At 56.7% G+C, this 25,005-nt stretch overlaps 12 protein-coding genes across 12 annotated transcripts; 8 read left to right on the forward strand and 4 right to left on the reverse strand.

The window, feature by feature from the left end:
- The first annotated feature begins 132 nt into the window (after positions 1 to 132).
- N657DRAFT_692383 (UcrQ-domain-containing protein) lies at positions 133 to 1,012 on the forward strand. The gene is made up of 4 exons (XM_062797162.1): positions 133 to 228; positions 350 to 375; positions 511 to 688; positions 742 to 1,012. Exons 1-4 carry the CDS (start codon positions 167 to 169, stop codon positions 794 to 796), a joined length of 321 nt encoding a protein of 106 aa, XP_062645081.1. The 5' UTR covers positions 133 to 166; the 3' UTR covers positions 797 to 1,012.
- A 1,331-nt stretch (positions 1,013 to 2,343) lies between these two features.
- Positions 2,344 to 6,162, forward strand: N657DRAFT_692384 (uncharacterized protein; the record flags this gene model as incomplete). The annotated part of the gene is made up of 6 exons (XM_062797163.1): positions 2,344 to 3,769; positions 3,851 to 3,948; positions 5,142 to 5,160; positions 5,514 to 5,818; positions 5,891 to 6,024; positions 6,078 to 6,162. The coding sequence occupies 6 exons, from the start codon at positions 2,344 to 2,346 to the stop codon at positions 6,127 to 6,129; spliced, it is 2,034 nt and encodes a 677-aa protein (XP_062645082.1). The 3' UTR covers positions 6,130 to 6,162.
- Positions 6,163 to 6,296: 134 nt separating this feature from the next.
- On the reverse strand, positions 6,297 to 7,948 carry N657DRAFT_665599 (L30e-like protein). The gene is made up of 2 exons (XM_062795301.1): positions 7,397 to 7,948; positions 6,297 to 7,296 (listed from the first exon to the last, which is right to left on the reverse strand). The coding sequence occupies exons 1-2, from the start codon at positions 7,728 to 7,730 to the stop codon at positions 6,767 to 6,769; spliced, it is 864 nt and encodes a 287-aa protein (XP_062645083.1). The 5' UTR covers positions 7,731 to 7,948; the 3' UTR covers positions 6,297 to 6,766.
- Positions 7,949 to 8,087: 139 nt separating this feature from the next.
- On the forward strand, positions 8,088 to 9,710 carry N657DRAFT_623610 (translation initiation factor eIF2b-like protein). Its single transcript, XM_062790689.1, has 2 exons — positions 8,088 to 8,430; positions 8,483 to 9,710. Exons 1-2 carry the CDS (start codon positions 8,333 to 8,335, stop codon positions 9,567 to 9,569), a joined length of 1,185 nt encoding a protein of 394 aa, XP_062645084.1. The 5' UTR covers positions 8,088 to 8,332; the 3' UTR covers positions 9,570 to 9,710.
- Positions 9,711 to 10,298: 588 nt separating this feature from the next.
- On the forward strand, positions 10,299 to 12,752 carry N657DRAFT_635898 (uncharacterized protein; the record flags this gene model as incomplete). Its single annotated transcript, XM_062791376.1, has 2 exons — positions 10,299 to 11,451; positions 11,761 to 12,752. The coding sequence occupies 2 exons, from the start codon at positions 10,299 to 10,301 to the stop codon at positions 12,750 to 12,752; spliced, it is 2,145 nt and encodes a 714-aa protein (XP_062645085.1).
- Positions 12,753 to 13,168: 416 nt separating this feature from the next.
- Positions 13,169 to 13,997, reverse strand: N657DRAFT_578397 (acyl-CoA N-acyltransferase; the record flags this gene model as incomplete). The annotated part of the gene is made up of 2 exons (XM_062789310.1): positions 13,169 to 13,608; positions 13,685 to 13,997. 2 exons carry the CDS (start codon positions 13,995 to 13,997, stop codon positions 13,169 to 13,171), a joined length of 753 nt encoding a protein of 250 aa, XP_062645086.1.
- Positions 13,998 to 14,271: 274 nt separating this feature from the next.
- N657DRAFT_648144 (NAD(P)-binding protein) lies at positions 14,272 to 15,463 on the forward strand. Its single transcript, XM_062793464.1, has 2 exons — positions 14,272 to 14,549; positions 14,598 to 15,463. Exons 1-2 carry the CDS (start codon positions 14,498 to 14,500, stop codon positions 15,389 to 15,391), a joined length of 846 nt encoding a protein of 281 aa, XP_062645087.1. The 5' UTR covers positions 14,272 to 14,497; the 3' UTR covers positions 15,392 to 15,463.
- A 180-nt stretch (positions 15,464 to 15,643) lies between these two features.
- On the forward strand, positions 15,644 to 16,863 carry N657DRAFT_648145 (uncharacterized protein). The gene has a single exon (XM_062793465.1). The coding sequence runs from the start codon at positions 15,836 to 15,838 to the stop codon at positions 16,664 to 16,666; it is 831 nt and encodes a 276-aa protein (XP_062645088.1). The 5' UTR covers positions 15,644 to 15,835; the 3' UTR covers positions 16,667 to 16,863.
- Positions 16,864 to 16,953: 90 nt separating this feature from the next.
- N657DRAFT_578354 (21 kDa subunit of NADH dehydrogenase) lies at positions 16,954 to 17,683 on the reverse strand (the record flags this gene model as incomplete). Its single annotated transcript, XM_062789309.1, has 2 exons — positions 16,954 to 17,469; positions 17,630 to 17,683. 2 exons carry the CDS (start codon positions 17,681 to 17,683, stop codon positions 16,954 to 16,956), a joined length of 570 nt encoding a protein of 189 aa, XP_062645089.1.
- A 568-nt stretch (positions 17,684 to 18,251) lies between these two features.
- On the forward strand, positions 18,252 to 19,677 carry N657DRAFT_124910 (AhpC-TSA-domain-containing protein). Its single transcript, XM_062785831.1, has 2 exons — positions 18,252 to 18,851; positions 19,004 to 19,677. Exons 1-2 carry the CDS (start codon positions 18,542 to 18,544, stop codon positions 19,483 to 19,485), a joined length of 792 nt encoding a protein of 263 aa, XP_062645090.1. The 5' UTR covers positions 18,252 to 18,541; the 3' UTR covers positions 19,486 to 19,677.
- A 1,849-nt stretch (positions 19,678 to 21,526) lies between these two features.
- Positions 21,527 to 22,915, reverse strand: N657DRAFT_578005 (mitochondrial carrier; the record flags this gene model as incomplete). The annotated part of the gene is made up of 2 exons (XM_062789289.1): positions 21,527 to 22,344; positions 22,402 to 22,915. 2 exons carry the CDS (start codon positions 22,913 to 22,915, stop codon positions 21,527 to 21,529), a joined length of 1,332 nt encoding a protein of 443 aa, XP_062645091.1.
- Positions 22,916 to 24,040: 1,125 nt separating this feature from the next.
- Positions 24,041 to 24,506, forward strand: N657DRAFT_682968 (14 kDa subunit of cytochrome bd ubiquinol oxidase; the record flags this gene model as incomplete). The annotated part of the gene is made up of 2 exons (XM_062796533.1): positions 24,041 to 24,159; positions 24,248 to 24,506. The coding sequence occupies 2 exons, from the start codon at positions 24,041 to 24,043 to the stop codon at positions 24,504 to 24,506; spliced, it is 378 nt and encodes a 125-aa protein (XP_062645092.1).
- Between the last annotated feature and the right edge of the window lie 499 nt (positions 24,507 to 25,005).

A 25,005-nucleotide genomic window follows, 5' to 3' on the forward strand; every position in this document is an offset into this window, starting at 1 on the left:
CAAGCGCCACAGCACTCTTCGGATCCGTACTAGCCGCATTGAGGCTGTTTCTCGGCTTCCGTCGACTGATTTCGAACTCGAAACCGCGAGCTATTCCGACCTGCCTCTGCGCCCGCAACCACCCGACGATACTCACCCGCGCGACTGTCTCGATTCTCGATTCACAATGCGTCCTACTCAAATTCTCCTTGGAGGCGGTGGTGGTGCCCCCATCGGCAAGCATAACAAGTTAGTTCCCTGGTGACGTGCTTGCGATTCCACTGCGCCTTTTCCGAACTTTCAAACCGGCAGCCTCCCGGCGCATTGGACTGCCTCCGATTAGCAGATACACTTGCTAACGAATTAGCAGCTTCCTGGGCAACTGGGGCAACTTTGGTAAGCAGGCTCCGAATTCAACGACGTCAATGAGAAGGGGCGGATTAAGGGTTCGGGCGGGATCGAGCGGGATATGGACGAGCCGGAGGATGACGACCAAGACTCCAAGAGACGCTGTCTGACGGGTAATTTCAGGTGGCATTAAGCAGAAGGGCGTCGTCACTTACGGCATCGCCCCCAACCGCCAGTTACCCCTCGCCGGCGCTGCCCACGATGCCGTCTTCAACACCTGGAGGCGTTTCCGCGCGCAGGTCCTCTACTGGGCTCCCCCAATGATTGCCGGCTACTACATTCTGAATTGGGCCATTGACCGGTATGGTGCTGTTCGTCGATGGCACAGAGGGCGCACATCTAACAGGGACGCAGGAACCACTACCTCAACTCGAAGGCCGGCCGGGCCGAGTTTGGCGGCGAGGAGTAAGGGGCGGATAACGAGGCATGACGGGTCGGATGGAAGCTTTGTGATAATTAGACGTCTTTGTACATCACAGATGTGGGAGTTAATAGACGTGGTGGCTGCTCACCGTTCCCTCCGTGCATCTCCTTTGTGCATGGCTATCATCGAGGCCGCCGTTATGAGTATCGGGTTTTCAGGATCAATGACGCAGAGCGGACAGATACAGAGCTTTCGCAATGCATGTCCCAACTCACTGACACGGAAGCCTCAATTGAAGACCAAGTTAGGTGTATCAGTGCCGTGCTCCCAAAGAGTCGAGGAACAGAGTCCGTCCGGTTCCATGCGAGTCAAGATCCTTGATCACAGCATCTACATCCCTTACTCTATCATCCAAAATTGTTTCTAGCGGAACATATATGGAACTGCTGCCTTGACCAAGCCGCATCAGTTCTCCGACTTCAAAACCCTCGGGCAACAGCAACCTCCCCACTCTTCAGACGCCGTTGCACAGACGATACCAGCGCCAAATCCTCAATCAACTTATACCGTTGGCTCATATTCACAGCAATAGTAAGGCGGCGGTCCGATGGGCTTGATATTGGGTAGAAGTGCTTCTGTCAAAGGAACTGTGGGTGAAGGTCGATCTGGAAAAGAAGACTAAACTTTCCTCAACCTCGACCTATGCTCGTCAATGGTCCTTGAAACCAAACATCATGACTCGGACTCTAGAAATGAAAGTGAGTAACGAATGGACATCAGAACGCTGGATCTTATGGGATCTCCGTTCTCAGGCCTGCAGCTTCGAATGCTGCTAGGCGGCAGTGTTCCGGCGCTCAACTTCCCGTGCAAGTTGGCGCAAAAAGGGTGGGGAGGCGGCTAGGTATACGGACCCGCCCGACGCCGCATGCTGTGTGTCCGCTGAGTCCTGACAGCACGTGAAGAGACCCAACACTGGGACAGGGGCTTTTGTTGAGCAGCCCAGGCCGGGATCACCTGCTGAACCTCTTGCGCTAGTGCCGCGTTTCCCTTCGTGGAACGCCATTGCTGGATTGTGGAACCTTTTGGATGGGAAGCTTCCCATCGCAGCAATGTGAGAAGAACGGGTTTCCATCCGCAAACCTGGTGTACTCTTCTCAAATCTCAAATCCGCTTGCTCTGATTACCGTTGTTTGGCAGTCAGCGAGCCTGTGAGAGGCAGAAACCACACGATCGGGCTCCCTTTTGAAGGAGAGACATCGGCCCTTCCAGGTTCCATCTGGTCATTTAGAGTAACACAGACGAACACCCGGCCTTTGCCGCTGCAAGTCCCTGGGTCCCTCACCATTTCTTCGGCATCATCAACCAGGACCGACTGTCCCCTACTTTGGAGGGTCCTACACACAGCAGCTCCCGCAACAGTCGGCGACAGCAACTCCTTTGTGCTAGGCACATAGCACCGTGCCATCGGGCCATTTGGCCGCAATTTTACACCCTCCACTCCGTCCACGGCAACCTCCAACCCACCACCCCCCCCCTCCCCCCACGCTTGAGTCGCATAAGTCCTTCATGGCCCTCTCTATGTCAGTTGCAAGATGAACTCCCTCAACATTATCTCGGCCAGAGTTTCCCCTCCGCCGAGCCCAGCGCCGTCACGATCCAACTCCCTCAGCACTCTGGGGCTGGCCGTAAGCCCCGACACCGACAATCCGCGGCAGAACCAGACCGAGAGCGCACTGGGCAAAATCAGCGAGAAAGATGGATTGATGGCCGAACCCGACGAGTTCCCACTCGAGGGCGATCCCCAAGACCCTTTAGGTCACGATTATGCGATCGACGAGACAACGCCCCTAATACCCCAAGCAAAGGAGCTTAGCTCTCGGGGCACTCCATGGGTACTCTATCCCAAGCGCATCGCAAACGCCTTCGTCAATTCCCTGCGATGGGTGTTGTCGACCTTAGCGGCGCCCGGCGTCTACTTGTATGCTTGCATCTGTGACGAAGACGGCTACTTTGCGCCATTGCAACGGCTCAGGAAACTGTTTGCCTTCTACGGAGGGAACGCAAAAACGATGGCTCTGGATTATCATGAAGGGATAGCTGCTTCCGAAAAGCGCCGACACGGCATAGTTGGGTCCGCCAGCAAAACTGGACGAGGGAGTAGTCGGACAATGCGCATCGTCGGTTCAAGCGGTTCCTCCTCCTCAGGGCTCTCGTCGGAATCGGAATCGGACCCGGACCGTGCAAGGCAGGGCAGCCGTCGAGGCACAAGTGGAAAGCACTTGCGCTCCAAGTCACTCCCCGACTCTGACGAGATAGCGCCGGCACAACGATCCATACGAATAAAGCTCCATTCGGACGAGGCGCTACGGCAACGGAAGCATCGGAAAGCGCAGTCAGCCAGTGCTCAAGGAAACGGAAGATCAGGCGACGCCGTGGGCGACATTTCGGCCCAGCTCAAATCACCGACCTCGCCCGCCGGCGCCCTCACCAAGTATCCGAAGACACCAGCCCCGCCACGACCCCTAGTACCACGACGGCAACCCTCGTACATCAACAACAAGAACGTGGAATTGACCGACGTCCGACACCAAAAGACGCTGATCCTCGACCTGGACGAGACGCTGATACACAGCATGTCCAAAGGCGGCCGGATGAGCACTGGACACATGGTCGAGGTGCGGCTCAACACGACGTACCAGGGGGTGGCCGGGCAGGCGACCATCGGGCCTCAGCACCCGATCCTGTACTACGTGCACAAGCGGCCGCACTGCGACGAATTCCTGCGGCGCGTCAGCAAGTGGTACAACCTGGTCGTCTTCACGGCGTCGGTGCAGGAGTACGCCGACCCGGTCATCGACTGGCTCGAGGCGGAGCGCAAGTACTTCTCGGCCCGCTACTACCGCCAGCACTGCACCTTCCGCCACGGCGCCTTCATCAAGGACCTCAGCTCGGTCGAGCCCGATCTGAGCAAGGTCATGATTCTGGATAATAGCCCGCTGAGCTACATGTTTCATCAAGGTATTTCCCTGCTCCTGACCACTTTGGTCCGCCTTTTTCTCTCTCATCCTTGCTCTTTTACTGACACATTCCGGCGGCTAGACAACGCCATCCCGATACAGGGCTGGATCAGCGACCCGACCGACAGCGACCTCATGTATTTGATACCCTTCTTAGAAGGCCTGCAGTACGTGTCGGATGTGCGCGCGCTCTTGGCTCTGCGCGGCGGAGAGGACGGGCAGCATATGGCTTGAAGCGATGCGGGAGGAGGAGGGGGGAGGGAAGCAAGCATAGGGCATAGGGGCGTCGCTCATAGGGCATTTGTCATTGTTATTTGTTTTTTGGGTTGGAGAGGGAAAGGATAGTAATGGAAGATAATCAACTCAAGCATGACTGTCATGAGCTGTCACTTATAGTAAGGTAGGGTAAGGCGGGTAAGTCCGTTAGATGGCTTAGTTGCCACTACTTCCTGGCCTCAGAGTCGTAGCGGTATGAGCTGGGCAAGTGCACAATGTGAAAACACTTTCCTCTCGAGTTCGTTTGCTATTTTTCCATCTATTCCTCGTGTTGCCGTCTTGAATATCTGCATTGCCTCTTCTCAGCTTAACATATCATAGTCCGCTTGACTTCAGATTCCTCGACCAATTTGCCGGATGCTCCAACTCAAGCGGCGGGAGCGAAAACAGGGCAACTCAGATCACGGTTTAGGAGTAAACGCTAAGCCCTGTTGGATATTTCAAAACAGGTGAAATTTGGCAGCACATGTTCCGATCTCCTGCAGGACCGAATCTCATGTTTCAAAAATCAGACAGGTACGGTACTACTGCCGCCGGGGCGGCGCCATACGGGAACTGTGACGATCCCCTCCATTGCGTCAGCTCCTGGAATTGCGCGAGGATTCAAGGCCAGCATAGGCTGTGGTTGAAACAACTCGGCTTTCAGTCCATTCACTGCCGCTCGCAGCCGTTTTGGTGTTGAGTGGGGCGAGCATGCCAGGGTCAGATGTGGTGACCCTTGTAGTGACGTCATGTCGCAGCTGCTCAAAGCCGGCGCCTGGAGGAGCTCCGAAGGCAATGATGCTATGCTCGGGGTCGCAATCGGCAGGTTTCCAACACAGATGGCTTAACAGTGGAGGCCAGCCCAGTCCATTTCCTGGTGCTGGGAGGGTCTGTGACGCACGAAGGAGGGGAGCAGGCCAAGGGGACACACCTGCTGTACCCTGCTCCCGTCCTCCGCCATTGCTATAAACCTGCTGGCTCTTGCCGCTTTCAACCAGTTGATCTCTTCTCATACATACAGCGAATAACGACAGCTTTTCGTTCTCACTCCGTTCCTCAATCAAGAACCCGACAAATTCCTTAAATTCTCGACTTCGTAACAACTACAACAACAGCTCAACATGTCTCTGCACTGTGAGTACATCATACCCCTGCATGCGTTTGTGTCTTGATGTGGTTCTCTGGCCCTTCAAGCTGTTGGTTCTGGCTGCTGGCTGCGCTCGAACGATACCATTGCTATCTCAAGTCGACACCTTTCAAGATTCTCGATCTCAGAATTGATTTTTCGAATGCGCCGGCCTGAACAAACCCATTGAGGACTTTCTGCTGCTTTAAGGGCGCTTGATGTCATACATGCAAATGCGAGAGATCGAGATTTTCAAAAGATGTCGACTTGGAAACGGAAAATGACTTGGCACAACACAGACGACCACCCTCACCACCCCAACCCTTCCGTTCAGCAAGCTAACATCTCGTCCCCGTCCTAGACCTCCCCGCGGTCAAGCCCTCGGCTATCGCCCTAGGCACCATTTTCAACCACACAGTCGAGCTGGCCGTCTTGACACCCGTCTTCGGCCAGACGTACCAGCGCGCCAAGTCGGCCAACACCAAGGAGGAGTTTATCCGATCGCGCGAGGCCTCGGGCGCCGCCGTCGCCTGGGGCACCGCCCTCGTCGGCTCGGCCCTGCAGTCGTATGGTGTGGGAGCCCTCATCAACGCCACCGGCACCCTCAGCTACAAGGGCGCCGCCTATCTGGGCGGTCTTATCTTTGCCGCGACCAGCGCTCCTACTGTATGTAAACCTGCGCCGCTGTTCCGGGGTATTTCCGTGAGTGGCGGTTTCGCTAACACAACTATCCAACAGTTCATCAGCCAGCTATTCGTAGAGAAGCGCGCGTTGGAGCAGGTGGGCGTTAGTGTCCTTGCCAAGCTGTTCGAGACCATCGGCCTGTCTGTCTTCATGACCTGGTGGGGAACGCACACCAATCCATTTGAGCAGTAAGTGGTTTGCCGTGCTCTCTGTGACGGAGTCATGCTAATACGATATGCAGCACTGGCGCTGGCGGCACACCCCTGAGCCGAAGCCCCTTCCGGTCCGAGTAGACGAACGAGGGAAGTGGAACGAACGGACGGGAGTTGGAAGTCTTTACTTGCATCGAGCGCACCCGATAGAGTGACCTCGCGACAGAACGGGTGGTGATCTCATAGTTTCCTTGGACTGTAATTGTATCTCGGAGTTAGCATTGAACTTGAGACTTCGAACCACACTTGCCAGCCGTGTTTCGTCAGGGCTGTAACATGATCTGCCAACTATCCAACTACTCACCCAGAGTGAGTATTCCCCAACGGCTGACAGGCCTAAACCTCTGGAGCCTGTTGATGATCGGGACGTTGTGAAGAGGTGCTTTTCATTTTCGGTATCTACACAAGGAACCTCTAACCTCCGTAGTAACCCATGCAAAGTGCCAAACGCTCTCAACGCCATCCATTACACAAGAGAGCCATGAAGCAAACAGAGCAAAGCCAGCCGACGATGATCATACAATCGGCACAAGGAGACAACGGGCAACCCAAATGGGTGTTGTCGTTGCGTGCCCAGAACCAAGTCAATAGAATGTGACTTTGCCCGGACGGAAGGAATCATGGAAAGCGAGAGGCAGCGCATATGGTGATGAATAGACCTGCCCTTGCCTTGCCAATGTCGAGCCGAAAGCAGCTTCCCCTTTCGGCTGGAAAAGAATCAAGCGGCAGCCGCTTGTCTCGCCCGCTCTCTCTCAGCAATCTGCAGCGGGTGCGTGCCCTTGACCCACGGCTGCACCTGGATCTTCCACTGCTTCTCCGCCGTCTTGACCAGGTCCTTCCACGCCTCGAGGTACTCCTCTGCGCTGACCTTCTTGTCCTCGGCATCCTCCATGTCGGCATCGCCGCCGCCGTCGTCCTTCTTCTTGCCCTTGTTGTTGTCGTTTGCGCCGCCGCCGCTGTTGTTGTTGCTCTTCTTGCCCTCGGGCTTGAGCATCACCACGCTGGTGGCGCGCTTCGTGCACGCCGCGACGCCCAGATCGGCGCGCGACCGCACATACAGATACGGCACGCCGTGCTCCTCGCAGAGGATGGGAAAGTGCATGATGACGTCCATGGGCGAAATGTCGCCGGCGATGATAACGAGCCCCGGCGCGGGGATGTCGCCCGACGCGGCCGTCTTGGGAGGGCACTTCTTGATGGCCTTCTCGCACTCTTTTACGCCGCGGTGAACCGACTTGAGCTTGGCGCCTGTGGAAAGAAAGGGGGGAGATGTTAGTAAAACTCTTGTTATAAATTGGTCTTTTTTTTTTTAACACCACTCGCGGAGAAAGCACAACGGCTAACGCACCCTTCTTAATGAGCTTGTAGATCTTCTTGTGTGTCTTTTCGTCGGCCAGCGGCAGGGCAAACGGCACCAGCTCCTCGGCCGGCTTGATTATGTCCTCGGGATCGACCTCGGCCTTGTCATCCTGGACCTCGACTGACGCGGCGGCATCGGCTTGCAGGTGGGCGTCGAGGGCACGCGCGAGCTTCTCCTGTTTCACTTTGTCCTTCTTCTTGTCCTTTTTGTCCTTTTTGATTCCGTCGCTATCGCTGCGCTTCTTCTCCTTCTCTTTCTTCTCAGACTTGTCCTTGCTCTTCTTCTCCTTCTTCAACTTCTTGTCGTCGACGACGTCTGTCATTGTGACGGTCGGAACTACCGAACTATGGGATCAAGCTGTGGGGGTTGCAACCAGAGAGTTGTCACCCAATTGGCCGCCGATGGACGTATTTATGCTGGAAAAATCAAATGCTGAGATTTGGTCGCCGCTCGGGTGTTATCCGCGATTGCACTCCCTCGCAGATTTTCTGATGGAATGCCAGGCCAAAATTTGAAGGCCAATTGTATCGCCGTTCCGCTTCCTTATCTTAGCGTGAATTGATATATGAGCCTGGTTGGTGATGCTAATCGTAATAAACTCCGATGTTTAACCGACTGGAAGTGGCATGTGCGGGGCACAATGGCATACCCCACTGTGATTTTCTTCGAGAATGGGGAGCTTGAATGCTTCCTTGACTCACTCTGGCGTCAATCGATCTTCGGCCACTCGAATCCGAACGCACACATCAATCCAGGAGCACATTCTCTATCTCCACCGCCGCTACTGCTCTACACTCTTAGATACTATCGAGCGCAGCTCAGGTTGGCATACACTAATTACCGACAATCATCGGCTTTGACTGGGATTACGGGCTTCTCAGCTGCGTTTCAGCATCGCGACCGATTACAGGCACAGACATAGCCATGGCGCCCTCACAAGCGAGCCATGTGCCCAGTCTGGACAACTTGATAAAGTCATTTAACAGCCAATCTCTTGAGGCATCGATTGAGTCTTTGATATTGTAAGCCCAGTTCCCCGCAGAACCCTCATTCACGGCATCTGACGCTGTACAGCCTCCTCAAGCGGCGACAAGTCAAGGGCGACGAATGTGCGAAAGCGACTGCGCACATCCTCCGCCAGGTTGTTGCCAAATCGAAGTGGCGCGATGTCGATGAGCTTCTCTCCAGAGTCCAGAGTGTGGGGTCAAGACTGGTTCGCTCTGCCCCGCTGGAGCCAGTCATCGGAAACGTGGTGCGACGTGTGCTGGGCCTGATTAGGGATGAGGCGAATGAAGACAGGAATGCCGATGATATTGGTAGCGAGGCTGCTTCCGACATCCAAAGCCTGACGCCGAGCACCACACCACAGCCGCCGAGGCCCCGGCCGACTCCCATCCGCCCTTCTCCATCGGTCCTGTCGTCGGGCCTCACCGTCTCGAAATCCATGTTCAACCTACTCTCCGTGAAAGCGCCTAGTGAATCACCTGTTACGGGAGCCTCAACTCCTTTGTCGCAAGCGCAGCCTGCCAGTGTGCATGCCCTACGATCCGAGGTTATGGACGGGATCGAGGAGATTCTGGACGAGATCAACCAGGCCGACGACCAAATCGCGGGTTTTTCAGACATTCAGATACATCCGGGTGACTATGTTTTGGCCTATCAACCGTCAAGGACTGTCGAGAGATTTCTGGTAAAGGCTGCCTCGAAGCGGCGGTTTACTGTCATCATCGCTAGCCTCGAGTCACCCAGTCCTGGGTCCTCAGAACTTTCCTATGCCGCACTCCGGAAAAAGCTCAACGCGGCTGGCGTGAATACAATCAATCTGGCAAGCAACGGGCTCATGGCCTACATCCCTCGAGTCAACAAGGTCATCTTCAGCGCAAAAGCCGTGTATCAGAACGGCGGCCTGCTGGTGGATAGCGGTTCCTGCGTCGCTGCGCAGGCGGCCCGCGAGTATCTCAAACCCGTCATTGTGCTTTGCCCGGTCTACAAATTCTGCCCAGAGGATCCGTCGGATGAAGTCTCGAGGGGGGAACTAGGTAGCCCCGGCAGCTATGTTAGCTACGCAAACGGCTCCGCGGTGGATGCGCTCGACGTTGAGAATACCGTCACAGACTATATTCCGCCAGACCTCGTTGACGTTTATCTGACGAATTTGTAGGTTCTCTTTCGTTGGACTATGTGTCCTTAGTGTATCGTCACTGACGTTGTTTCAGGGGTCCTCAAACCAGGCATCACCTGGCGAGTATTCTCGCAGACCACTATAAGATCGAGGATATAGGCCTCTCCCTGCAGCTTGGCGAGCCATGAGACACCTAGTCTCGGCCTATCCGCTTATAGGGCTGCCAGAGACGCGACAGCTCCTCGTGGCCCAAGAAGCGGATCGGACTTTTGGCCACCATGGCCCATCCCACTAATTCCAAGATTGACAGCGCGTCAAGAAATTGATTCACTGCCTCATCATCGGGCCGCGTAAGCCAAATGCCCATGCGCGGAAACGAATGTGCGGGGAACAAGCTTCGAACCTTACAAGGGGGCAATGCCAGCCAAGCCTCGATTGACGGGCGCATTCGCTAATAGCGCCCACCTTCGTGTCCGAGCGAATGAGAGACAGGCGTTCTGACATGGGGAGCGATTAAGCTTCCCCGAGCTTACGCCTCGGGCGAAGCAGAGGCGGCCTCACGGTCACAACAGTGTCACTCTTTCGCGCACTCAATAAACTTGTCACCCCACCTGTTTCCGTCCTTGCCACTCTTTGCGTGCGTACATCGTGATCCTCTGAGGTGTTTGACATTTAATCAGTGAACTCCCCTGGTGGCGAGGAGACGACATTCCTTAACCTCGACACCCTGCACATCGAGAAGCTTGGCCCACTTACACGCAGCCCACCATGTCTCGGGACCCTGACGACGTGCCGCCTCCCCCTTACAGCGAGCAGGACTTGTTCTCCGCGTCCGGGAGAGACGCGCACGTCGCTGACGACACCTCTCGGTCCACCTCGTCCACTAATGGGGACGTGATTTATACCCCTCCCCTCACTCCCCATAGCTCTCACCACTCCAACTTCGCTGGAGAAGTCGATCATCTTGAGCACTCGGCTGCTGCTGCATACTTTGCCTCACGGCCTGCTCCTCTGTTGACTACCCAACCACACCTCGTACACTCCATCACTCTCACTCGGGACTCTACCCCGGACAGCCTGCCGTTCCCCAGCCACTTGACAGGCCGGGACGTCCGGCTCGAAGACTGGCAGACCTTTGCCAATTATTTGATGCCACATTACTCGGCGACTTCCAACGAGCAAGTCATTGACCGCAAGCTGCGGGCCGAAACCATGACGGCCACCAACACTCTCCCCCGCAGCAACAACAGCAATAACGACGACGTCCGCTCTCAGTTGTCGGGCAGGAGCCATGCCGAAGCCCAGCTCGACCGCATCCGCTCACTCGTTGAGGCCGACGCTGCCCAGCAGAGGCAGAACGCCGAGGATACCATCCGCGAGTGGAACGACGGCTTCTTTGCCCCGCGACGCATCACCATCCGTGTCGACCTGGGGCCCATTAACAGCAACTACACCAACTCCAACCATGCCAGCGGCCTGAACGAAGTCCCCGCGGACCCGGAGAAACAACCCATCCCTGGCGCGTGGGACCAATCCTTTGACAACAGCAACAACAACAACAGCCCCAACTCAGAAACAGACCGCAACAACAACAACAACAACAACAACAACAACAATCCGCCGCGTAGAGGATTCGGCAGCTTCTTCAACCCCTTCGCCTCCCGCGGCAACAACGCCAGCGCCAATACCAACAACCACAACCATGCCCGTGGAGGCGGAGGTTTTCGGTTCGGAGGAATCAACGTCGAAGGCGACCGCGTGTCGATCGGCAACTCGTTTGTGGCCGACGGCCGCACGGGGTCTGTGCGCATCGGCGGTATTGCCATGGACCCGCGGAATGGCATCAGTATCAATGGGCAGCCTATGTTTGGTGGTGCGGCGCATCTCCATGGTCATACCTCACCGCTTCATGCGCGGAGAGGTGGGGGTTGTGGACCGGGTGGGTGGGGTGGTTGGGGTGGGAGAGGAGGATGGGGTGGTGGAGGGTGTGGGAGGGGTGGGAGAGGGGAATGGGGTAGTGGTGGTTGGGGGTCTTGGGGCGGGGGTGGTGGTTGGGCTGGGAGGCATGGGCCCCGTCGTCCTGCTCCTCCGGCTGGGGAGGAAGGAAGAGGGAGGGAGGAGCATCGCGGGCCGCTGGGTCCGGATCACGGCGGGGAGAGACACCGGTCGCGGTCGAGCTCTGCGTCGAGCGCTAGCTCCCGGACGTCCTCGAATTGTTCGGAATCGACAGTCGGTTCGCTGCCCGACTACGACGACCTCCATGACGCGCAGCTGCCCGTCGCCAAGCAGTGCGTCCGGGAATGGCTGCAGCACCCGGACCAGCCCATCACCAAGGAGAAGGTCAAGCACGTGAGGGAGCAGATCAAGGCCGCCAAGAAGTCGACCACCGTTGACGCGGCAGGGTTTGATAAGTCTGCCCTCCGCCGCGAGGTCAGGAACCTCCTGCGCGAGTGGAAGGAGCTCAAGCGGCAGCAGAAGCGCACCCGCAAACAGGAGAAGCGCGAACTCCGCCAGGCCAAGCGCGAGGCGAAGCGTGAGATCCGCCGGGCCAAGCGCGAGGTCAAGCGCGAGCTTCGTCAGGCCAAGAAGGAGGTGAAGCGGAGCCAGAGGGAGATGCACCGGGAGTGGCGCCGCGGGCCCCATCCTCCTCCTCCTCATGGTCCTCCTCCTCATGGTCCTCCTCCTCATCACGTCTTTCCTCCTCACGGCCCTCCCCCGCCAGGGTCATTCGGCATCCCTTCTTTTCCCCCAATGCCACACATGCCACACATGCCCGGGATGCCCCCCTTCCCCGGCGCCTGGCCAGGCGGCCACGGTGACCCACCCCACTACGACAGCCACCACCACGACGAAGGTGTCGAACCCGTTTCCGGGGTTGGATACCCGGAGTCGCAGGCCAAGTACCAAGCAGCGTGGGAGATGGAGGCTCGGGTCGCTGAGAAGGAGGCCGAGCTGCTGCAGCTGCATGAGAGGATCGCCGAAGAGGAGCAAGAGCAGGCGCAGGAGCAGGAGCAGCAGCACGGCGCTGCTGCTGCTAGTGATGGTGTTGATGAGAAAGAGAAAAGAAAAGGAGGGCAGAAGAGCAAGATCCACGCCGAAGCGGAGGCGGTGGAGAGGGAGATTGAGGAGCTGGCGAGGGAGATGGAGCGGTTGAGGACGGAGGCGGATGAGGAGTTTGCGAGAGCGTTGGCTGAGGAGGAGGAACGGAGGTTTAGGGGGTAGATGGGGTTTAGGCTTGATGGTTGGGAATGAGATTGTAATTGGTTCGGAATAATGGTTGGGTGGTGGCTGGAGGATTGTGTTATGTGACATAATTTGTTGTTGTGGATTGGTACCTTGGTAGTTAAATAGTTCTGCCACGTAGGATATCCCCATTCTCCCCTTTTTGACTTTCTCCGGCCCTTTGAACCGGTCAGTGAATCCCAAGAGACATGTCACAGTGAGCTTTTTGCTGCCACACTCCCTGCCTCACTTCTGTCTACTGTGTAAATGCTCTCGACACGCCCGGGGTGTGTGTGTGTGTGTGTGCGCGTGTGTGTGTGTGTGCGTGTGTGTGAGATCATTTAACGCCGGAGTGAGCCTCCCTAAGGCTCATGATGTCCCAAACAACGAGCTTTTTGTTCTGTCTATGCCGCGCCTTAGCTGTGTTTACTCTCGACCTTCTCTACTAACTCGCCTACTCCCAGCGCCCGCCCAACCTTGACTTTGATCTTCTGTTCGCCCTTACTTCCCCCCTTGGCCGGATCCCGCCCGACATCGCCGACCGCCTCGCCCTCGTCGACGGCCTCGCCGCCCGTGTTCTTTTTCTCAGCGCCCTCCCCGTCTCCGCTCTTCTTACTGCTGCTGCCCTCCCCGACGGCCTCCTCTGACTGGTCCTCCTGCTCGCGTAGCTGCTCCCGGATGAAGTCGAGGTCCAGCTTCATGCAGTAGGCGTCCTCGCCGTCGGCGTAGTACTTGGACTCGGTCTTCTCCGTCTTGAAACCGAGGGTATCGCGGTACAGGTGGATGGCGGCCTTGTTAGAGACGCGCACGTGCAGCGACACGTAGTGCGCGCCGAATGTCTCGACCATGGCTAGTTCTATATTTTTAGAAGATGCATCTCGTTAGAATAACGGAAAGTGTGAGAGATGATGGGATAGTAAGGGAAAACGCACGGCTCTGGCGCATCAGCTTCTCGGCAATGCCCAGGCGGCGGTGGGTGCGCATGACGGACAGCGACGTGATGTGTCCGTGCTGCACGCCGTCGGCGGGCTCCTCCTCCATCTTGGCGAGCACATAGCCGACGATCTTGGGGTAGTCGTAGGGCGTCTTGGGCGGGCGCGAGGCGTCGACGGCGACGAAGGACAGCTGCGGCCACGAGAGGGCGTGGTAGAGGTAGTACTTGAGGAAGTAGTTCTCGGGCAGGTTCTCGAGGTTCGCGTGCTGAATCAGCGGTATGTCGGACGCGCGGAGGAGCCGAATATCCATGATGACTGGGTTTGGTCAATCGGTGCTAGCGAAGGGCAGTGCTACGGAAGGGCCCGATATCGTGCTGAGTATCGGTTGGAGTTTCAGCAGATGACAGCGAGCTGCAGTGGGGCCGCTCGAATTTCTGCGGGAGCCGGCCGGCTGTGGGGACAGCCATGTGGGGACAGCCATGTGGGGATCCCTGTAGCCGCGCAAATGGAGGGGCAGCGCATCAGAAACTCGACCGACATCGCGAATGCGGGGCATCCCTTGAGGTTCTCCAACCGAAATGTCCCATAGATGAGGTGGTCACTATCAGGTAAAATACAACTGCGCTGGGCCGCGGGGTCGCGCTGTGTCCACTTGTTAATTGTGTGTATATATTAAGGCTCTATCTCCAATTGACTTGATTGCCGACTTTATTTGCTCTGCTTTCCCGCTTTGCACCTGTTGGCCCCTGACAACCTTTGAGAAAGTCGAGCTCTCTCCCGCACCCTCTCAGGACACTGCTTCCAGTCACCATGTCTCGACCTCTCGAAGGCAAGCTGGGCATCGTAACCGGCGCATCTCGAGGTCAGTCTTTCCCTCTCGTTTCAAGTCCATTCAGCTAACAAAACCCAGGCATCGGCGCCGCCATCGCCGAGAACCTCGCCTCCAAGGGCTGCAACCTCGTCATCAACTACACCTCTTCCTCGTCCACCGAGCCGGCCAAGTCCCTCGCCGCCGAACTCTCTTCGACCTACAACATTCGGGCCGTCCCCGTGCAAGCCGACGTCGGCACCCAGGCAGGCGCCGCCGCTCTGATATCGGCCGCCCGCGAACACTTCACAAACAACAACCGCTTCCAGATCGACATCCTCATCAACAACGCTGGCATCGCACGTAACGCGCTCCTGCCCAACGTGACGGTCCAGGACTTTGAGGAAACCTACCGCGTCAACGTGCTCGGCCCCCTGCTCGTCGTGCAGGCCGCCCAGCCGCACCTGCCGACCGACCGCTCGGGACGCATCGTCAACATCTCGTCCGTCTCGTCGTCGACGGGGTTCGTGACGCAGTCCGTCTACGGCGGTACCAAGGCGGCCGTGGAGGCCATGACGCGTACCTGGGCGCGCGAGCTGGCCGAGAATGCCACGGTGAATGCCGTGAACCCGGGCCCCGTGGAGGGGCCCATGTACGCGTCTAACTCAAAGGAGTTTCTCGAGGGGATCCATGGGTGGGTGCTGCATACGCCGCTAGCCAAGGCGAGGGAGGGGGTGGATAGCGACGAGGTGGTTAGGGAGGCTAAGGAGAGCGGTGGAAGGCAGGCCAAGGTGAAGGAGGTGGCCGGAATTGTGGGGATGCTGTGCGGTGAGGAGGCCGGGTGGTGTACGGGGCAGGTCGTGTGCGCAAATGGTGGGATGGTGATGCTGCATTGAGGTGGACCAAAGGATAGAATATGTTTTCAAAATAGATTCCCAATCTGCAGTACTGCGACATAACGACGTTTTACAACAAGAGGTGTTGCGACGTGTTCTGAAGCTGCCATAGCTGCCCTCTTCAGTGAAGCGGATCCACCGGATTGAGGGTTTCAATGACTTTCGGTTCCCGTACATATACCCACTCGTTCCAACAGATGAAAGTGTATTGAGTTGGTGGTATAAGTGACGACGAGCTCGGCACAGATGCGGGGTCCCAAATTTTAGCCCCGCGTTCCCGCGCCTCCGGCCGGCAACAGGACCCTGCCATATCACGATCAGCCTTCAACTCTATTACCCTACTCCCACCAGTACCCACCGCTCAGACTTCAACTCACGTCAAAACTGACATTTTTAGTTTCCACAAGCCTGCACTCGCTCCCTCCCACCAGAAAGCAAGCCATCATGGCAACAACAACAACAGCAACCACAACCCCGCTAACCTCAACCGCCACCACCACAACCAACCCAACAACAGACGACTTCGACAGCCTGCTCACACTAGAAGACCAGTTCTACAACCAAGGCTACAACCAGGGCATGGCCGACGGCCTGGCGGCCGGTCGCGCCGAGGGCCGGCAACTGGGACTCGAGCGGGGGTTCCAAAAGTTTGTTATGAGCGGGCGGCTGCAGGGGCGGGCCATTGTCTGGGCGAACCGGCTCGGGCTGGCGGCTGCCAATTCCAATTCATCAAAGGCAGGAGGAGGAGGGGCGAAGAAGGGCGGCAACGGTGGGAAGGGGGGCAGGTGGAGCAGCACGCCGACGACGGATCCTCAGTCTCAATCTCAGTCTGTGTCTCGGTTTCGGTCTCATTATCAGGTACAGAGCAGCCCAGGTTCTTCTTCAGCATTACGGGAAGTATTAGTAGACCCAGCGGCGGCAGTGGTGGTGGGCGGCGGCGAACAGACGGGCGAGGTGGAGCAGGAGCAGGGTTGTCCATCAGAGGAGGGAAAGAAGAGGAGGTTACTGCTGCCGCCGCTGCCGGATAACCCCCGCCTGGCCAAGCACATCACCACGCTGTATGCGTTGGTCGAGGCGGAGAGCTTGTCGACCGAGAACAGTGACGATGCGGTTGACGACTTCGACGACCGGTTACGGAGGGCGCAGGGCCGGTTCAAGGTGATTGAGCGTATGGTGGGGGAAGGGGAGAACGGGAGGCAGAAGGGTGATAGGCAAGGCGAGGGCGGCCATGATCTCGGGTCGGGGTCTGGGAAAGCAGAGGTGGTGGATGTTTGAGGGGTGCGGGCGGTGTGTGGAGTGGATGGCCGGGCTGGCTATGGTCAGGGGAACATAGCCTCTGCGGGGTTGCTGACCGGAGTTGATGGTTCGTCACGGTATATCAAACACATAGCCCGCGAACTAAATCAGTTCTATACGGCGCCTGCACACGTTATGTACAACCCCTCATCTGTCTTCTCCTCTCAACCTTCGAGTCTTATGTGAACGACCTGCAAGGGTACCTGTGTCGCGTTAGCACCATTCCCACCGCCCAACCTGGCTAACAAACACGCCAAAAAAAAATCTTACTCCTCAGGATACGACTGCTCCGCATCTAGGCCATACTTGTGCACATCCCACTTCTCCACATCAAGACGCTGCCCGCTCGGCAGCGGCGGCAGGCCCCCCGTCATCTCCAGCACCCGCTTGGCCGCCTCAACGCCGCTATTCTCCAGGTACACGGCCAGGCCGCCTTCCTTGCCGGACTCCTCGGCCGCGACGAGGGCCTTGGACCCCGCCTCGCCGATCAGCTCGACGCGAGGCTGCGCGGCGCTGCCGACGGTCAGCAGGGCGACCTGCTGGGCCTGGCCGACGATGCTGTGGCGGGGGTAGTTGCGGCGCGCGTCGCGCTTCCAGTAGGGGTTGTCTGCAATGTCGCCGGCAGGGACGGTCACCGGGTCGTCATACTGCAGCGGGTCGTTGGAGCCCGGGGCCGGGTTCCGGTTGTAGGGGTTGAGTGGCACGCCGTTGGACCGGTTCGGGTCGATGGATGTCGCGCGCCGGATGCGCTCCCAGATGCCGGTTGATTGGACTGTGTATTTCTGGGCGGAGTTAGTATAGATATATTAATAGCATGATGATTTGACATTGTGGAAAGGAAGATGCATGTGTGTATGTGTTGGGTTGAGAGGCGTCGTTTGGAGGGAGATAGGTCAAGGCTATGGTTGCGCAGGCTAAAGGCATGGATGATGGATAGCTCACCTTGGTGATGCTGACGACTTCTCCTGCAGCTTTCGCTGCCGCTTTGGAAGCCATGGTGGCAGCAGTAGCGAGTGTGTGGACGGGCTCTCGTCGGGACGTTGAATCGTCAATCCACCGGTGATGAGAGCAAGCTGTTGGTGGACTCGACTGAATTCCCGAAGTGCAGCCGGTTGATGAACGCATTGGCCAGTCAGAGCAGGGGCCTTGTTCAGACGAATGGAAGGGTGCATGGACCACATTATCAGCGCTTCGAGAACCGTGACGACGGAAGCTTCGAGTCTTCGTGTTTCCTCCACAAAACGCTCTTTACATTGATATGAACGCCTTCGCATGAGTGCAACCTGGGCAACTGGGGAATACGATGGACCTTTCTAACAGGTTTCAACCATCCTTATGGTCTGGGGACTTCTGGCTGAGGGTGGGTTCACCTAGTCGTCGCGGCTTTGAAATCATCCCCGGAAATTGGGTTGAGTTGCTGCTCGAAGTCACCGAATTCTCGTTTCCCAGACTGTACACATTCTCGGGCGCGACTGCTGGGTTACTACCAAGTCATTCAGAATCTGTCTGTGCCCTCAACGGCACTTCCCACGGACCTTCTTTTGCGCTTTGCTCTGCCGCAGCGGAGCTCCATCGCAACCGAACTTCCTCCCCTGGTCTGGCCTCCTCTGGGCCCGCGACACGCTGTGATTGGCTGGCTGTTGCGCAACCAGCTCAGCGTCCAGTTTACCTCGCCAGCTCGCGACCTCTCCTCTTTCCATCTTCTCTCTTCTCCTTTCCTGTCTCCTACTCGTAATATCGTGGTCGCTACCAGTTGGCGACCTCATATCAGCCGTACTGTTCCCTCAATCTTATAATATTTTCTCTCTCATTCTCATCTGTAAGCTACAAACTCCACGCAAGCTCTAGCCCACCATGCCCATGGAACTGCGCAAGCGCAAGGCGCCGCCGCCGCCTCCGCCTGCCACAGGCAAGAAGCCGGCCAAGATAGCCAAGACAGTCTCCAAGGCCGCTGAGAAGGTCAAGGAGACGGTCGCCGAAGTCGCTGCGACCGCCAACGGCTCCTCGACCCCCAAGCCCGCCATCGGCGACATCATCTCGCTTGACAGCTTTGGCGGCGAGATCGAGACCAACGACGGCACCAAGACCACTCTCAAAGCCCTCGTCGACGCCTCCAAGGCCGGCGTGGTCCTCTTCACCTACCCCAAGGCCTCGACCCCAGGCTGTATGTCCAACTGCCCTGACCCCCTCCCCCTTAGATGTACCGCCATTTCCCGCAGCCCAAAACCAAACCCATCCCACTCCTCCCCCCCAAGAAGGACATCCCCTCCTTCCCCACGATTCCCGACCAAAACTCTGACACTTAAAACCACCAAGGCACCCGCCAAGCCTGCCACTTCCGCGACGCTTACGAAGCCCTGACGAGCGCCTCGGGCTTGGCTATTTATGGTTTGTCGACCGACTCCCCCAAAGCCAACACGACCTTTCGAGAGAAACAGCACCTGCCCTACCCGCTGCTGTGCGACCCGCAGGCGACGCTGATTGGCGCCATCGGCCTGAAGAAGACGCCTGGCAAGGGCACCGTGCGCGGCGTGTTTGTCGTCGATAAGGCGGGGAAGGTGCTCGCTGCGCAGGCCGGGTCGCCTGAGGGGACGGTGGAGGTTGTTAGGGGGTTGGTGGAGGGCGGGTTGGGTGCTGGTGGTGCTGGTGGGGAGAAGAAGGAGGGGGAGGCTGTGAAGGGGGAGGAAAAGGGGGAGGCGAAGGAGGAGGGGTTCAAAGCAAAAAAGAACGGTGATGCGCCTCCTCCTGCTGTCGCGGGAGATGTGGATGGGGCTAACGGGGAAGAGAAGAGGGAGTAGGGACGGGTTGGTGTAGGAGGATGCTCAAGGTTGATGATGGCTTGTTCCAGTTTCAAGTTGCCCGCGCTTCTCTGCCTGTGTATGTTGGATGAGCAAGATGCCTGGCCACGGAATATGTCGACTGAGCGGTGTATATATGTCATATTGTAGCGGATTTTGCCTTTTCTCATAGCCATGGGAATCAACTCATCGGGTTCCTTAAAATACTTTCCGACCAGCAGCGTCGGCTACTCCATCCCGGCAGCTCATGCCCGTGAGTACTGTAGCTGTGTCTTGCGCCGGCGCAATATCAAGGCTGCTCCCCCCACCCCCCATCCTTTGAACCACTGCCACAAGACCTAATCCTCGTCATGTCGCCGTGGCGGGTGTTGCTGGCTTTCACGGATGATCTTCTGTGGCAACGTGTTGGTTTCTTGCCTCACCGGCATTGCAGAAGAGAGAGGGAGGGGTATTGGCCCTGAGAGGAATAGTAGAGACAGGAAGCAAGAGAAAATAAGACGAGAAAGTATGAAACGGAAAAAGGAAAGAAAAGGAATAGGGAGCCAGGATAGCAACTGTCCCCCCGAGCAACTACCACAAAGTCTCACCTCATCCCTAACTATGAACCTAAGATGGAAAACGCAAAATAGTAACAGCTCACCGCGTTCATCTTGGCAGCGCGAATGGAAGACCGAGTGTACCTATGCGAAACCGTGTCGATTGAGCTTTGTGTCAAGTGAAATCATTATTCACGAACCCTACATGAACAAAACGCAGGCCATTGTGAAGGCTGCTACCGGCGCCATCACTGTCTTCAAAATAGTGAATCAGCATCCGGCTTCTTGAGTTATTGGGGAGTGAGGAGATTGGGTTAGATAAAATCTACCTACCCTTGGATTGATGCTACCTCGTGCCATTGTGCATAATACTAGACCAAGTTGATTTGCCTTTTTGTCGGAGTGGTTAACCAAGCTGGTTGTTGAAAAGAGTTGTGGTTGTGGGTGGTTCTGTTTGGCAATTATTATTTTCAGGGGTCTTGGCGTGGCTGATGGCTGGGCTATATGAATGATGGGCAAGCAAGGCATCAGCTACAGCTTCACAACTACAACAAAAATACCATCCCCACCTCTACCCACGGCTGTTCTCGTAGAGGTGCCTCGGGCACGACCCAACTCATGCAGAATATGCAGCCTCTTCTTACCGACTTTGATGGCCAACGGCGTGCACACCGGCCTGGGCAACAATCCCGAACGCCAAACTTGCAAGTGATTTTATACGACGCTCCTCCTACGAGAATGTTCAGCTGGCACTTAGAACCTTTTAATATTGCACCCCTTCACCCCGACCTAGGCTCACTCAAATATCCCCCACCTATGTACACCACATCAGAGTGCTTGTCCAGGACATACATACCCTGTCCTTAAGGTGCCAACCGCCAGCCAACGAAACCCCTTGTATGCATGTGTATAGGTAATATCGCAGTTTAAAGCAAGAGCCGCAGACGGACACCACCCGCAAAACATGTCCAGCCGCCTGGTACCCTCCATGAAAAAAACACAGGCAGTAAACTTGAATGGAGAAACGACTCAGCCAAGAACCTGAAAAACGTTGAAAAACAGATTTGCATGCGAGGCTGTGTCCATAGATGCCGCCCGACCGCCTGCCTGCAAGGAGAAGAAGAAATCATGATAAATATATGCGTGGCCGAAAGTACTCCATCCGCCGCGACTGTTCCCTCGCTCAGACGACCTTTGGATTTTGAAGGAAGAAATCATCAGCCACCCGCCTTGATCTATCCTCACGCACAGCCCGCTGCCCCGTTCCAAAAACAGGGTATCGCATCAGGAAAAGCTTCCATCAGACTGTTTTGCTGCTCGTCCATCGTAGCGCTGCTCCCCGAATGCCCAGTGATGGGAGTCGTAGAAAATGGTAATGGTAATAATCGGGTATTTCGGGATCATGTATGCTGGGCGGTTTGGAGAGGATATCTCTGGGTTCAGCTAGCCCGTTGCAAGAGTTCTGACGTAAAGTAAATGTCCTGACACCAATGTAGCCAGCCAAGTCACCCAAGCCCTGCCTGCCCAAGCTGCTCCAGCAGTTGCAACTTCTCCTTGCCGCTCGCCTGCACATGGTTGAGGTGGCGCATCACATACTCGTAGGTGAGCATGGTGACGGTGGCCGCAGGCACGGCGCGCATCATGTTGGTGCCCATGCCGGCATAAAACGCTCTCCAACCCTCCTCGCGCAGCATGGTCCGGAACGTCGACACGATGCCCCGGTACTTGGGTCCGGCCTGCGCCTGCTGGGACGCAGCAGACCTGCTCATGACACCAGGCTGCTCCACCGTTCCTCCCAGACCCTCCATGTATTCCTGACCAGGGATCGGCCGCCGTTGTGTTTGCAGCCTGGTGCGGATGACTTCGTGGGGATACGTGGCGCTGCTTGCGAGGATCTTGGACAGTATCGAAGCCGACAGGATGCCAAACCAGTGCGCCTTGTCGTCCTGGCCTGCGGGAGGCGCGGCGCCCATGGCTCTGCCTGTGAACTTGAGCTTGAGGAACTCGTAAGCGGGGAACTGAACGGCGACGTGGGTTAGGCCGAGGAGCGCCGGGGTGAGTCCCGAGTAAAATGAGAGGATGCCCTCTGTGGTGTACATCTTGCGCGCCGCATCCCACGTCGACTTGTAGTGCCATGGTTGATGCAGTGTTGGGCGTGATGTCGGGGTATTGGCGCCTTTGGGAAAGAGCGAGAATTGTGTCCTGTCGTGGCTGGTTGACTGTGACATAAGACGGGTCTTGATGACCCATATCGGATTCGTGCAAATGGTGCTGCTGGCCCCGGCGATGATGGAAGACCAAAAGTTGACGACGAATCCGTTTTCTGCGAACCCTCAGTCAGCAACCATAGTATAGCCCTTTCCATGACTCGGACACCCACTGTAATGTTCACCCAAGAACTGCTTTGTCCGGTTGTAGACTGTGAACCAAACCGCCCATGTCGGCAGGTATCCCATGATGATGGGGCCGAGGCCCCTGTACATGCCCCTGAGCCCTTCCTCCCTCCATATTACGCTCGCGGTGCCGACCAAGCCCTTGTATATCCTCGGGTGCCGTTGGCCTTGTGCTGCGAAGCCTCCCTGCGCCTGCAGCTTGGTCTTGATCACGTCGAGAGGGCATGTGACGATGCCTGATGTGAAACCGCCTATTGCGCCGGCGAGCGCATTGAACTGTGAACTCGAAGCGTTGGCCGCCCATCGCTCCTCGATGGAGAGCCGTGTACGGTCCGGCATCGCTTCGTCCACCGTTAACCTTGCAGGGTCTGCGCTTTCCGGCGGCCGAGGCGCCGACCGAGACTGCGATACCTGAGATCCAGGCAGTGCTACCCCATATTCCCCCGGAGATGCCGGTGCCGGTTGACCGTGCGGAGAGAGACGTTGTTCGTTGTGAGACATGCCACCCTCGGGAGGCACAATGTCGCAGTCCTCGTGGGGTGTGTTTTGCAAGTTTCGTCTTTTGACTAGCGTGTCACAGGCCGCGGGGTTTATGTTCTTTAGCGGTGCGGTCGCGGTAATATCATCCAGCGGCTGTTCCCGAAGCGAATGCGTCGCGATCCCCTCTATGCCGATGCGGGGAGAATGCCCGCGCAGGCAGGGAACCGTGACTGCTGCAAGCGAATGCCACGTCTCATGGACTCGGGTACAAGCGTAAGGAAGGGTAGTGAAGTGGGATCAAATTCGTGTGGGAACTGTTTGGTCGAACCAGGGAATTGTGAGTTGTTGAGGATTGTGGGAGAGATTCTCGAGGGACTCGAACTTGAAAGGGAATCGAGTGATTCTTGGCGGCGCGGGTGGACCGTGGGTAAGACTGCACAATCGGACGGTGCGGAGTGTCCGGCGAGCGCCGACGAACGGGCTGGATGCGGTTTTTTAAGACTTCCGATGTCGTGTGGAATCGCGATTGTTTGCCAGAGATGGGTCCCGTCGACTGCGGCGAGTTGTTGCCCTTGCTCTTGCCGGATAGTGCAACAATTGCTGAGCACGAGGGCAGATGATGATCGAGAAGCCGAGGTGTGTGCGCCAATCTGAATGTAACCTCGAATGGTTATGGATTGCAGCGGTCTTTTTGTATACCAGACTAGAAAAGAACGCTCCTGAGGTATAATTCAGCTGATAATCGCTCTGGCTGTATCCAGGATGTTTGCGCTTTTTGGTCAGACCTGGAAGATCCTTGTAAGGCGGCTTCGACGTTATCAATGTATACCGTGATAATTGGAGCGTGACCCGGGTTTGGGTGAAGCATTACCTCATCGTCCCGGTTGCCGTTGAATTTGTGTAACATTGAAACGCTGCGTATGTTACACTGCTGAAAGCCGTCCACGCCTTGCAACCCAATTTACTTACATCCTTACAATTCAGGCATGAACTCGCTCAGGCACACGGCAATTCCCGGGAGAGCTTGCCATCGCAGCGAACCAATTGACTTCGCGGCAATTTGATGATTTGGAGACGGCCCATCTTCGCAAGCCTCATCTCGTTCCCGTCTTCCCCCACGAAGCAAACCCACAACCACCGACCGCCATGCCTGTCGCGCCATCCCTCTACAATGCCGCCGTCAAGCGGCCCTGGCTCATGAGAATGCTCAAGCCGCTCGCCAGTTGGTACGCGAATGCTGCCGGCTACCGCCAGATGGGTCTCCGGTGAGTTTTCAAGCGACCTAAGCACTCGAAAGTTGCAAACCCGCATCGACATATTCGTGCTGAATATTATTGTTTATTATTATCTCAGCGCCGACGACCTCATCGTCGAAGAGAACGAGACCGTGCTCAAGGCCCTGGGCCGCCTGTCCCCCAAGGAGAGCTACGACCGCGTCTACCGCATCCGCCGCGCGACCCAGCTCAGCCTTCAGCACAAGCTTCTGCCCAAGTCCGAGTGGACAAAGCCCGAGGAGGACATCGCCTACCTGAGCCCAATCTTGGAGCAGATGGCTATCGAGTCCAAGGAGAAGGCCGCCCTCGACACCCTGACCGTACTTAAGAAGCACTGAATTTGAGCTTTGGGGAAGGGGTTGGCCGGATGATACATCTATTGGGAAGGGCAAGGGGTTGGGTGGATGGATGGATGGGTAATAAAGCATTGTACTTTACGGAGTGGAGGAGTTTGCGCCGCGAGAAAATAGATGGAGGCGTCGCTTCAGGGATAGGCTGTCAGTGAGTGAGGACGAGGTGCCATGTTTATAGATTCTGGATTGCTCCAGTCATTTCGACAATCTCCGGCTCAGTTCTCTTTTATGCTTTTCCTCAGCGGCCCTCCAACCAAAGGATGAACGTTGGAGGCCGCCATATCTCTCAGTGGACGCAGGAGCTGAGAACCTTTAGCCGCATCGACACGCGTTACTGGTACCAAATATCCCTCGGCCTTCGAGCTAGAAGAACACCGGATACCTGCTACCTATAATTATCCCACTATCAATTATTTCCTTGGCACTCTCACGAAAATAGTGCCAGGACTTGTGTGGTCAAGCAAGGCAATATGAACTACTCCTT

This window comes from Parathielavia appendiculata (assembly GCF_033297405.1).
Source record: "Parathielavia appendiculata strain CBS 731.68 unplaced genomic scaffold N657scaffold_12, whole genome shotgun sequence".
NCBI lineage: Eukaryota > Fungi > Ascomycota > Sordariomycetes > Sordariales > Chaetomiaceae > Parathielavia > Parathielavia appendiculata.